Consider the following 13,467-nt stretch of genomic DNA (forward strand, 5'->3'; position numbering starts at 1 on the left):
TGTCTGTTTGTGGAGAGGGATACTGGGACCTCATTTTTAAAATGAACTATTTCTCGAATTATCGAAGGTCTTCTGGAAGTAGGAGATTTCTACTGCCACAAGCTGGATCTCTGTGTCCATTACGCGTTGCTTAAATTTGCATGGGCAGTTACACGGGGAACCGGGGGTGCTGACAGCCACAGTGATGTGATACAATTATAAAATGGCTTCGGTGCTTAAACTTTAAAATTCTTACATCACCGTGCCTGTTCTGTTACAACGAACTGCAACAAACAATCCTAAGCCAATTCAAACGGCCGGGGAGAAGACACCCAGGAAGAGCGGGAAGAGGTGCAGTGTGGCCCTCTACTGGACAGTGTAAGCAATCACCAGAGCTACCTGCTGCATCCACTGGCCTCTTTGTGTATTGCAGCCTGCAGTTCTACCTGAGCTGGAAATAAGAAATCTCTAAGCCACAGAAGGTCTGTGGGAACTAATGAAGAAAGTTAGGCAAAGTGAGCTTGGTGATGAAAGTACTGCATAAGCGTTGGGGCTTAGAGTAGCCCTTAGAAAGTCTGGTCTAGAGACTGGAGAGATGGCCCCGTGGTTAAGAGCACTGACTGCTCTTCCAGAGGACCCATGTGGCAGCTTACAACTGTCTGTAACTTCTGTTCCAAAAGATCCGATGCCCTCATACAGACATTCTACAGGCAAAACACCAATGTACATAGAACAGAAATAAATATATTTTAAAAAAAAGAAAGTCTGGTCGATTGTTTTAGAAGTTAGTATCAACAATTTTGCCTTCTCCACTAATCCCTTCTGTAAACCACAGCACTACTGCACAATTGAGATAGGTTAATTTAGTCACACTGTAAACCTTAAAATACAAGCTACTTGATCAAAATCAAAGTCCATTCAAGAGAGAGATCTTGTTTAGACACTGAGGAAGACTCCCCTGAAAGGTGAGCCCTAGTGAGATGAAGTGTCTCTTCAGCTAAGCATGAAGAGCCCTTCTTGACTCAGCATACAGGTGGCCCCAAGGCTTCAAAGCACTGAACTCAGGCTCCTAAGAGTCAGTCAACGACCTTACAAATCTGCCACTAATTTATTCATTGCTTCCCTGTTCAGAGTGGAGATGGGGTTGAGAAGACTAGAATTCTATGGGGCTGAGCTCCTAAACTGGCCATCCTGAAGAAAATGGTCAGGGGAAAGAAAACAGTAACTTTGCAAAGGACTTCCTTTGCCAAGGAATTTTGGGTTTTTTTTTTTTTTGGTTTTTTGAGACAGGGTTTCTCTGTGTAGCTTTGGAGCCTATCCTGGCACTTGCTCTGGAGACCAGGCTGGCCTCTGCCTCCCAAATGCTGGGATTAAAGGCGCGCACCACCAACATCCAGCTAGAAAAATTCTTATACATGTTTGTTCATGCAACACTCATGTATTAACAATGTACCATCCACAAATGATTGTGTTCATTGGGTAAGAAAACGTACTTCCCAGCTAGTTGTAAAAGAGAACATTCAATACATCATACATTTGATCATTTTGTATTTTGGCTGGAAGAACTGAAGAATCCTAAACCTGCTTTTAGCTCTGATACATATATATTTTTTGCCTAAATTGAGCTCTTCCTGGTAATCATGTCTTAGTCTGCCAATCATTAACTCCTTTCTACTCATATCTAGCCCACTTTATAAATGCCACTACATGTCCTCTTGCTGAGGATAGCATTGGCTTTTCAAGACCCTATTGTAAACAAACAAACAAAAAAATTATCTTTTATACTTCATAATCTTCTACAAAGTTTTGCTTTCCAGGTTTTCCATCATTAACTAAAGGACCTCCTTTCACTCTCCCATCCAAAAAAACAATGAAACTATTCCCCAACTGCCTATCAGAGACCAAATAAAAGCCAGCCTCTCACAGCAGTGGTTATGGTCATGCCAACTTCACAGTGGGATTGGTGTACTCATTGCATTTGAAAATGACCCTGTCCTCCATCTGTCTAGGCCAAATGCCCTGCTCTTTTCAAGCCAGGCCACTGGAGCAGCTTCCCATGAAATAAGGAGGAAGACACAGAGTGTCCGCCTGCCTGTGCACTTCAGCTGCCATGCTCACAGACAGGCACCAACACAGAGAGGAGAAACCCAGATGACCCCTGTATGTAGCCAAGAAATTTGGGGGAAAGCCGACAGTAGTTTCATTTTTTTCTGTGGGTTTTAGAAAGTCATCTGAAGGTGGATGGTTTCATAATGGGTTAGTGCAGCTTTGCAAACAGAGATGGGATAGGAGGTCATTTCTTATTTCCATGGTTACTCAATTTAATGCCAGCTTATCCAAGATAACAGTCTATGCATAAAGATTTTTAAATATTGAGTATCAGTTTCCAAAGAACAAATGCCCGGCAGGCCAGCAGTTGTAAAGGAGAAGATACATTGTATTCCTTAAGATTAGAGCATCAGAGGTCACATCCATCCCACCCCAGTCTTCACCTAAGAGGATACACTAGGAATCAGGGTAAAAGAAAGCTCAGAGTGGGTATTCAGAAGCTACTCCTTAGCTGCTTTCTGTGGAGATCTTTGGTGTGCCAAAGACCCACTCCATGACATATGAAATGGGTACAATTTGTTCCTTCCTTTTGTTGATTTCATTAAATGTTCCTTGTCTGATGGCATCCAAGAAGTCACACAGCTGCTAATTCTCAGCAAGAGTGAAGGATGAAAAAGTTCAAGAAGCCAGTCATTCTGTGATATGAGCAATTGTACACCTACTCAAGTCTTTTCCTGGTGATACTGGGTAACGAGGAGATGTGCAGCCCCCACTGGTCATTGTACATCTGAAGCTGAAGTTGAGGCATGGAAGTCTGAGGTCTACTGCCCACACCAATTTATTTGGTTGTTTCTATTTTTAAAAGTTATCTTTCCCCATACGCATTGGTAGTCCTTTATAAACGATCGGAAACGGGTGTATTGAAGTATTTGCCACTGCTGCTTCCTATGGAACCTAAAAATGTCCTTCATAGGCTCACGTGTTTAAATACTTGGTTACCAGTCGATGGAACTGTTTAGGAAAGTGTTAGAACAGATATGTCCCTGGAGATGGGCTTTGAGTTTTCACAAGATTCCCACCATCCCAGCGTCAGACTCTCGGCCTCCAACTTGGAAATCAAGATGTAAGCTCAATGCGGGTGATGGAAGGTTCTTCTTCCCGGAACTCTGGGTCAGGCATTTAAGTATGACTCTTTCAAAAGGTTTGTTGTAGTCATTTCTGGGAGATACTTGGAAAGGCCTGATTTGATGCTCTTATGTATCTGCTCCATGGTACTTGTTATTTTACTTGGAATAGCTACCCAACAAGATACTCTGCTCTGCGTGGGATGCTCACTGGGAATTCCAGCTAGCCTCCTCAATGGGCTTCCCTAGGTGATTTCAACTAAGTATCTATAAGCCCCAATTTCATTATATTGAATTATCTATCCGATGTCTGTGCTACATCCTATTTATTCCTTTACTTGCTAAGTTCTCAATAAACTGACTTTCAAAACCAAAAGCACCATTATAGATCATCTTCTAGTTGGTACAAAATACGTGGTCACCGTGTGGTTCTGCTAAGCAGTATGCACTTAGGTCAGCAAAAAGTCATAATTCTAGGGGATTTCATGGTATGCAAGACAAAAAAATAATCATTGCCACAAAACAGTGTATATGCCTCAAAAACAACAAAACAACTCAGGTATAGACCCTACACAGGCCCGTCATTCCACAGAGCGGTAGTAACACCTACCTAGACAGCAAGCAACACTCCATTTTAACGAGTAGGGGGAGTATAAACCTCTCATTACAGGACTAAATGACTTTATATATGTTTTCCTATTCGAATACACAAGCGAACTAAAAATACATATAAAGGAGTCAGATCACTCCAAAAGTACACAGGGTTATGACGTCTTGAAATGAGACTACAATTCCCAGAATGCAAAGCGGCTTCGGCCCATAGGGAAGTAACAATGGTGCATGCAGGAGAAAACAAGAATTTATATATCTGGATTGATGGAAGCTATTCCCTCGCTGACTTCTGTTTCTACTCAGTTTGAACTCTTATAATACATAACGAAAATTCAAGGATTATGTTTATGGTTCACTTGTGAGCCTAACGGATTATCCTACCGCACTGCGACACCCGCCCCATAAACTTCCTTTTCCGGTTACCTAGTTGCCTTGGAAACTAGCACGCGGTACTTTTGGCGGCTATGGCGTGGCAAAGCAGCTCTAAAGTCCCCGACGGTGAGTTCACGGCTGTGGTGTACCGGCTCGTCCGCGACTCCCGCTACTCAGAGGCGGCGCAGCTGCTGGGCGCCGAGCTGCAGAGGAGTCCCCGGAGCCGCGCCGGGCTGTCGCTGCTGGCCTACTGCTACTACCGCCTGCAGGAGTTCGAGCTCGCTGCAGAGTGCTATGAGCAACTGAGCCAGATGCACCCTGAACTCGAGCAGTACCGCCTGTACCAGGCCCAGGCGCTGTACAAGGCCTGCCTGTATCCAGAGGCCACGCGGGTCTCCTTTCTCGTGGATAACCCCACCTATCAGACGCGAGTCCTTCGTCTCCAAGCTGCTATCAAGTACAGTGAGGGCGACCTGCCAGGAGCCAGGAGCCTGGTGGAACAGCTATTGTGTGGAGAAGACAGTGAAAGGGAAAATGACCCAGATAGTATGGTTAACCTGGGTTGTCTTCTCTACAAGGAGGGACACTATGAAGCTGCCTGTTCCAAGTTCTTAGCGGCCCTGCAGGCTTCTGGCTACCAGCCTGACCTTTCCTACAACCTGGCTTTGGCATATTACAGCAGTCGGCAGTATGCCCCTGCTCTAAAGCATATCGCTGATATAATTGAGCATGGCATCCGTCAGCACCCAGAGCTAGGTGTGGGCTTGACCACTGAAGGCATTGATATTCGCAGTGTGGGCAACACCACAGTCCTTCACCAGACTGCTCTAGTTGAAGCCTTCAACCTCAAGGCAGCCATAGAATACCAACTGAGAAACTTTGAGGTAGCCCAAGAAACCCTCACTGACATGCCACCCAGGGCAGAGGAAGAGTTGGACCCTGTGACCCTGCACAACCAGGCTCTGATGAACATGGATGCCAGGCCTACAGAGGGCTTTGAAAAGCTCCAGTTTCTGCTCCAGCAGAACCCCTTTCCCCCAGAGACCTTTGGCAACCTGTTGCTACTCTACTGTAAATATGAGTATTTTGATCTGGCAGCTGATGTCCTGGCAGAAAATGCCCACTTGACTTACAAGTTCCTCACACCCTATCTCTATGACTTCTTGGATGCCATGATCACTTGCCAGACAGCTCCTGAAGAGGCTTTCATAAAGCTTGATGGTCTGGCAGGAATGCTGACTGAGCAGCTCAGGAGACTCACTAAGCAAGTTCAGGAAGCAAGATACAGCAGAGACGATGAAATTATTAAAAAGGTTGTGAATGAGTATGATGAAACTCTTGAGAAGTATATTCCTGTGTTGATGGCCCAGGCCAAGATCTACTGGAATCTTGAAAACTACTCCATGGTGGAGAAGATCTTCCGCAAATCTGTGGAATTCTGTAATGACCATGACGTGTGGAAGCTGAATGTGGCTCATGTTCTCTTCATGCAGGAGAACAAATACAAGGAGGCCATTGGCTTCTATGAGCCCATCGTCAAGAAGAACTATGATAACATCTTGAGTGTCAGCGCTATTGTGTTAGCCAACCTCTGTGTCTCCTATATTATGACAAGTCAAAACGAGGAAGCTGAGGAGCTGATGAGGAAGATTGAAAAGGAGGAAGAACAACTCTCGTATGGTGATCCAGACAAGAAAATCTACCACCTTTGCATTGTGAATCTGGTGATAGGAACACTTTATTGTGCCAAAGGAAACTATGACTTTGGCATCTCTCGGGTTATCAAAAGCCTGGAGCCTTACCATAAGAAGCTGGGAACTGACACGTGGTATTATGCCAAACGATGCTTCCTGTCCTTGCTAGAAAACATGTCAAAGCACATGATTGTGCTTTGTGACACTGTCATTGAAGAATGTGTCCAGTTCCTAGAGCACTGTGAATTTTTTGGCAGAAACATCCCTGCTGTCATAGAACAGCCCTTGGAGGAAGAGAGGATGCACACTGGGAAGAATACAGTCACTTATGAGTCCAGACAGCTGAAAGCTTTGATTTATGAGATCATAGGGTGGAATATGTAGTAATTCCTGTTAATGACTTTTATTTTTTTTAAATCTTTGTTATCTTGGCATTGTGTTTTATCTCTAAGCTTTAGCATCTCCCCACTTTTTACATGTTGTACATCGTTTACCTTAAATGCATATTCAATTGGATATAGCTTTTCCTGATGAAAACCATCACCAAATGAAGAGTTCAGAAGCATGTATTTCAACTTTCAGAACTGAATGGAGGAAGTACCATCTAATGGAGCTTATCATGTCTGCATACTTTCATTTTTGGTGCACTTTGTACTTTATTGTGTCTGTGAAGAACTTTACATCCATGGAGAGCATGTGTCGTCCCTGGACCTTAGTTACTTATTGTACATTTGGACTTTGGAAATAATATCGGGGAATACTTGTTCCACTTCAGTTTACTCTATTTGTAATGTAGAAGTTTTGCATACTTTAGATTTTAAAGTTTGTTTTGTGGAGTTCTAGGGAGTGTGTTTTTGCTTTAGAGAGAATGTTTTAGAAAAGTTTTCATGGTCTTAGTGGTTTTTCTTAGAATGTGCACAATTCATGGTGAAATTTTCTTCCTAAGTAAAAGTGTAGTTCTGTGATTTGAAGACAATAAAATAATTGCCAGATATCTGATATTTTTACTGTTCATGATTGAACTTTAGCAACGATTGATAATACCAGTTATTTTAAAAGTCAATATTTGGGCTGGAGACATGGCTCAGAGGTTAAGAGCACTGATGGCTCTTCCAGGGGTCCTGAGTTCAATTCCCAGCAACCACATGACGAGATCTGGTGCCCTCTTCTGGCCTGCAGGCATACATGCAGACAGAACACTGTATACATAATAAATAAATATTTTAAAAAGTCAATATTTAATTCCTATACTTATAAAGCAAATTAGAAGACAAAGCTGGGTTTCCTTATACCATCTTGAGAAAGAGAAATTTACTTCATTCTGTTATTATTACCAAGTCTCTTCTGAAATTGATGGTATGTAAATATTGATATATGAAATTATACTTATATAATTTTAAATCATATCGAAACTATCCTGCACTATTTTTTTTACTTGTTTTACCAGTTTCATGGCCATAGTCTTCCCAGTGAGCTCTCAAGGGAATCCCATGATGTTTGCTACTCATTGTTCTCATGCATTCCATTTCCTATAAACAAAAAAGTCTTCATCCTTGTTTTCCCCAGCCCTATTACTCTTTTGTTCTCAATAACATCAGTCTGTCTTAAAGAACATCAGAAAAGTTAGGCTTTGACAATCTTCATGATGCAACAGCTTTCTACTGAAAGGTAAAGATTGTTTCTATAATGAAGTACTTTTTTTTTTTTCCTCAAGAAGGGATGAGTCCTATGTATACAGGAGTTACATATATATTATATATGAGCCATGGCATATACTATACACATTCACACACACACACACAATGATGTCTTCAGGTAGAGAAATACTAGCAAGTGCGTCAGAATAGACTAAAGGTTTTTTTCCTAATTTATTGCACTTTTACAGTATCATTTGACCTGTACCTGTTCGCCCTAGATGTGATGATTTCATATCTGAAAGAAACACAGAGGAATATTAAAATGCTGCCTTATGTTCGAGAACTTCTCTGTTTGCGTTAAGTGCAAGAAACAGTCACAGTCTTTTCAACACCAGCGGTTTCCTTCTGTTGCAAAACAACTTCCGGGATACGTTAAGAAACTTCTCCGGGCTTCCGTTTCCGTTAGCTTGTTGTCCTGGGAACGAGTGCACCCACCAGTCTTGACAGTTATGGCGGGACTGAGCGGCTCACAGATCCCCGACGGTGAGTTCACGGCTGTGGTGTACCGGCTCATCCGCGACTCCCGCTACTCAGAGGCGGTGCAGCTGCTGGGCGCCGAGCTGCAGAGGAGTCCCCGGAGCCGCGCCGGGCTGTCGCTGCTGGCCTACTGCTACTACCGCCTGCAGGAGTTCGAGCTCGCTGCAGAGTGCTATGAGCAACTGAGCCAGATGCACCCTGAACTCGAGCAGTACCGCCTGTATCAGGCCCAGGCGTTGTACAAGGCCTGCCTGTATCCAGAGGCCACACGGGTCGCCTTCCTTCTGGACAACCCCACCTACTATAGCCGGGTCCTTCGTCTCCAAGCTGCTATCAAGTACAGTGAGGGCGACCTGCCAGGAGCCAGGAGCCTGGTGGAACAGTTGCTCAGTGGGGAAGCTGGAGAAGACAGTGGAGGGGAGAATGACCCAGATGGTTTGGTTAACATGGGTTGTCTACTCTACAAGGAGGGACACTATGAAGCTGCCTGTTCCAAGTTCTTTGCAGCCTTGCAGGCATCTGGCTACCAGCCTGATGTATCTTACAACCTGGCGTTAGCTTGTTATAGCAACAGGCACTATGCTCCTGCTCTAAAGCATATCGCCAATATAATTGAGCGTGGCATCCGTCAGCACCCAGAGCTAGGTGTGGGCATGACCACTGAAGGCATTGATGTTCGCAGTGTGGGCAACACCGTAGTCCTTCACCAGACTGCTCTAGTTGAAGCTTTCAACCTCAAGGCAGCCATAGAGTACCAACTGAGAAACTATGAGGCAGCTCAGGAAGCCCTCACTGACATGCCACCCAGGGCAGAGGAAGAGTTGGACCCTGTGACCCTGCACAACCAGGCTCTGATGAACATGGATGCCAGGCCTACAGAGGGCTTTGAAAAGCTCCAGTTTCTGCTCCAGCAGAACCCCTTTCCCCCAGAGACCTTTGGCAACCTGTTACTGCTCTACTGTAAATATGAGTATTTTGATCTGGCAGCTGATGTCCTGGCAGAAAATGCCCACTTGACTTACAAGTTCCTCACACCCTATCTCTATGACTTCTTGGATGCCATGATCACTTGCCAGACAGCTCCTGAAGAGGCTTTCATAAAGCTTGATGGTCTGGCAGGAATGCTGACTGAGCAGCTCAGGAGACTCACTAAGCAAGTTCAGGAAGCAAGACACAACAGAGACGATGAAGTTGTCATAAAGGCTGTGAATGAGTATGATGAAACTCTTGAGAAGTATATTCCTGTGTTGATGGCCCAGGCCAAGATCTACTGGAATCTTGAAAACTACCCCATGGTGGAGAAGATCTTCCGCAAATCTGTGGAATTCTGTAATGACCATGACGTGTGGAAGCTGAATGTGGCTCATGTTCTCTTCATGCAGGAGAACAAATACAAGGAGGCCATTGGCTTCTATGAGCCCATCGTCAAGAAGAACTATGATAACATCTTGAGTGTCAGCGCTATTGTGTTAGCCAACCTCTGTGTCTCCTATATTATGACAAGTCAAAACGAGGAAGCTGAGGAGCTGATGAGGAAGATTGAAAAGGAGGAAGAACAACTCTCGTATGGTGATCCAGACAAGAAAATCTACCACCTTTGCATTGTGAATCTGGTGATAGGAACACTTTATTGTGCCAAAGGAAACTATGACTTTGGCATCTCTCGGGTTATCAAAAGCCTGGAGCCTTACCATAAGAAGCTGGGAACTGACACGTGGTATTATGCCAAACGATGCTTCCTGTCCTTGCTAGAAAACATGTCAAAGCATACAATCATGCTGAGGGACACTGTCATTCAGGAATGTGTCCAGTTCCTAGAGCACTGTGAAATTTTTGGCAGAAACATCCCTGCTGTCATAGAACAGCCCTTGGAGGAAGAGAGGATGCACACTGGGAAGAATACAGTCACGTATGAGTCCAGACAGCTGAAAGCTTTGATTTATGAGATCATAGGGTGGAACATGTAGTTATTTCTGAAAAGGTCATTAGACTTTTTCTAATCTGTTTTTTACTCTTTTTGTTTTCCTCTGTATTTTTATACTTATTTCAGATTTGACTCTGTATACTTAAAACTGTAACAGCCTTTGTATCCCTGTACTCACTGTATAATATAGGCTACCACATTCTTGCTACTAGACACAGTCCACAGTTGCTGCAGCAGCATCCCTGCTGAGGCAGGAACACTCACAGAACTTAGTGTTTTGACTTTGGGCTGGAAAGGGACTTAACCTCCATCAGTTACTACTGTACAGTCTGATGTGACTACCTTGTAGACCTAGTTGCTAGATCACAGCAAACCATCTCTCCATCAGCAAAGAGAAATGGAAGGCAGACTTTGTTCTTTTGGTAGATTGTGATGCCCAATAAATCTAATTCTTAGCCATCTGCCTCCAGGTTTTTTATTTCTTGGTTTATTTGTTGGTTGGTTGGTCTTGTTTGGGGTCTTTCTGTTAGCTGTTGTTTGAGTTCCTTAACTTTCTGGACCCCATCAAAAATCAAAGTCTAGTGTGGGCCCAGGCTAAGTCTTTTTGAAAGTACAAGTACTAAATAACAATCATTTTCCTAGGGTCTTTTCTGGTTATTTTTAGTCACAGGTTCCATTTTTCTTCCATGATGTGCTTGGTTAGTTAGTTCTTATGTTTTATAATCAACATTTCATCATTTCTTTCTGCTTTGGATTTTCCATAGTTGACTGCACCCCATAAATGTTTACATATACTAAGTGTGGAAGTTTTTTAAAATGGTGTGTGTGTGTGTGTGTGTGTGTGTGTGTGTAGGCCTGTGGGTGCTGTGATGAACAACTTTTGGGAAGTTTCCCCTTTCTGCCATGAGTCTCACAGATTGAACTCATCAGGCTTACCCAGCCAGCAAGCACTTTTACCCGCTGAGCCACATTGGAAGCTCAAGTTTAGAATCTGTAATGTTTTTAGTTTAGAGAGAAGTGTTGAACAGAAAATGAAAACAATTAAGTGTTAATTTGCAGGCTCTCTTCAGTCTGTGGGTCTTAAACAATTCTTACTCCTCGGAGTCTTACAACCCTTTCAGCTACTAGACCCTTTCTCCAATTACTTCCGGCAATAGTATCTACTTCAGTAAAATCCATGCAAAGGAAGCTTGCCTTCTTTTATAACCTGGAATGATGAGCCTGGTCAAAATGAAATACGTGACTGCATCTCAAATTAATGTGTTCTAGTACTTGGTTTACAGAAAATGTTTACCATTAAGAGGAATGTTATTACTTACTGATTACTAAAAAAGACTGAAGTCTTTCTTTTTACCTGGTGTTTTTGCTTACAACTCTAGCTGTGAATGTACACAAGGCAGTCCCTCTTTCTGCTACCATTGTGCATAAACTATGTGTTGTGTTGATATTAGAAATAATAAAATTTCCTTCATTTCCCTTTTCAGTTGATCCAATAATGGGAAAGGAGATATTTATTCTTAATTAGTCCTGAAAAATGATAAACTACCTTTTTCTTCAGCATTTTTGATGGGCTATTAAAATGTGCATATCGACACATGCACAAACACACAATTGTTCTTGAAATAAAAATGAAGCCTTTCCTGCCCCTGAGTGAGCCCCCTCCCCCAGCTGCCAGATACCTGGAAATAGAGAAGCAGGTGAAGTGAAGATGTAATAGAGATTTAGCTGTGTGATACACTTCACAGCCCACCTTGGATCCCCTTCATGTCTACATCTCAGCAGTTAATCAAGTGCTCTGCCATTAACAGATCGCAGAGAGGAAGTAACAGATGCCAGTGCCATTTCTGTAACCAGCTCACCAAATCAGATCATCAGTCCTTACACTCTCATTTTATTTAATACAAAGAAAGGGCGTGCAGGCTCACCCAAAGGACACAGTCACCTACACAGCAGGAGGACCGTCTCCGTTCATAAAGCTTTCTCACACAGTGCTTTTCCTGCTTTCAAAGATTTATTTAGGAGATAGTGATGTTTACTGCTGCAGAATGTACCACATGATAAATGAAAATTCTATCTTCCTTACCAGCCTCCGTTTCCTAGTTTATCTTCTGTTTGTCAATTATCGGGGACACTGTCCTGATAGCAGCTCAAAGCTCAGCCAGGTGCAAAGCATGCACACTGGCCTTTAGCAGTAGGAGCTGGGCAGCTGAACTTTCTGGTTCCAAGGTGACACTTAAAGTTCTTTAACCATGCATTTTTGTAAATTGTAACATTTTTAGAGAAAAAGTTACTTTAAGAAGATTCACCAAAAAACAATCTCATATGATGGTGGAGCACAGGGAACTTCATATTTGCAGTGATCCCCATCTTTTCCTTTCATACACTTTGGTGCTGGTAAGAAAACAGCAACAGCTTTAAATGTGCAGACTTTTTAGATTTGAAATGCTCTGTGGCAACACAGACTACATATAATAAAATCTAGAGGATATTTGCCCTTCTGTATCCATAAAAACCTTGCAGTGAAACACAAGAACCAGACATCAGCCAGAATATGATTAATTCATTATCCATAGAGTATTTACTATTGTCTCGGGGCACAAGCCTCTGCAGGATGGCTAGACTTGAATCTGCTATTAGTCGAGGTTATATGGCTGTTTGAATAAATCAACCCCCTTGGACTTGGTCTCAGATTGATGCACCACAGACTGAAGTCCTTGTTGTAGCATCACAATATATTTGAATTGGAATCATCTTCATAAGGAAAAATGATCAGAATTTGGAGGAATAAGCTTCATAATGAAAATTACTGGGGAAACAGATGTGCGTTTGTAGCATGAAAGAAGAATCTGTGGCTAAAGTAGGCCTTGTCAATAACCTGGCTGTAACTATGATTCGGTGAACAAGTATAAAGAGTCCACACTCTGGCCCCAAAGTGAAATTTTCATGCTCTAGAATTAAATGCACCATAGTGGCTAGATAAATTAGCTCAAAAAAAAAAAATGAATGGCTAAAAGTGTGCTATGCAAACAGGACACTTGCAAGACACAACAGATAGCCTCCACCAGTCTTTTGTTTTTTAATTATTTTATAAGATATACGTGGCTAAGAAAAGGGAAATGGGAGTAAAAGTTCCACCAGCAATCATGACAACTGCTATTTTTTGAAAAGTACCCCCAAGCCCTTAAAATGTTAAAATTTAGCAATAAGTTACTGGTTATTGAGCTTTCTGTTCAGGATTTGTACTAAAACATACACAAACCCTGATTCTCCAAAGCCTTATCCTATAACTAATGTCCTTCACATACAAAAAGACTATAGGCTGTAGAGAATATAAGCCATCATTCCATGTTTAAGCCAGGACATGGTATAGCAAGAGGCAGACACACCCTAACACTAAGAAAAGAAACCCTCCAAAGACAGTTTGCTGGAAACCCTAGTTGCAAAACAATGCCACAGGCACATGCCAGTATTGTGCATGTGCGTCCTAGAAAAGACAAAACTCCCTCTGCAGTTAATACAGCACTTTTGTTTCTGGAATT

General features: G+C 42.7%; 2 protein-coding genes across 2 annotated transcripts; both read left to right on the forward strand.

Annotated features, from left to right (window-relative positions):
• The first annotated feature begins 4,228 nt into the window (after nucleotides 1-4,228).
• Nucleotides 4,229-6,214, forward strand: LOC100751235 (tetratricopeptide repeat protein 30A1). The gene has a single exon (XM_027420131.2). It carries the CDS (start codon nucleotides 4,229-4,231, stop codon nucleotides 6,212-6,214), a length of 1,986 nt encoding a protein of 661 aa, XP_027275932.1.
• A 1,762-nt stretch (nucleotides 6,215-7,976) lies between these two features.
• On the forward strand, nucleotides 7,977-9,986 carry LOC100751528 (tetratricopeptide repeat protein 30A2). The gene has a single exon (XM_027420132.2). The coding sequence runs from the start codon at nucleotides 7,977-7,979 to the stop codon at nucleotides 9,969-9,971; it is 1,995 nt and encodes a 664-aa protein (XP_027275933.1). The 3' UTR covers nucleotides 9,972-9,986.
• The last annotated feature ends 3,481 nt before the right edge of the window (nucleotides 9,987-13,467 follow it).

Source organism: Cricetulus griseus, chromosome 6, assembly GCF_003668045.3.
Source record: "Cricetulus griseus strain 17A/GY chromosome 6, alternate assembly CriGri-PICRH-1.0, whole genome shotgun sequence".
In the NCBI taxonomy this organism is placed as follows: Eukaryota; Metazoa; Chordata; class Mammalia; order Rodentia; family Cricetidae; genus Cricetulus; species Cricetulus griseus.

Bases quoted from the DNA above. Each gene is read 5' to 3' on its own strand.
- LOC100751528 (XM_027420132.2), top strand. From the start codon at position 7,977: ATGGCGGGACTGAGCGGCTCACAGATCCCCGACGGTGAGTTCACGGCT.
- LOC100751235 (XM_027420131.2), top strand. From the start codon at position 4,229: ATGGCGTGGCAAAGCAGCTCTAAAGTCCCCGACGGTGAGTTCACGGCT.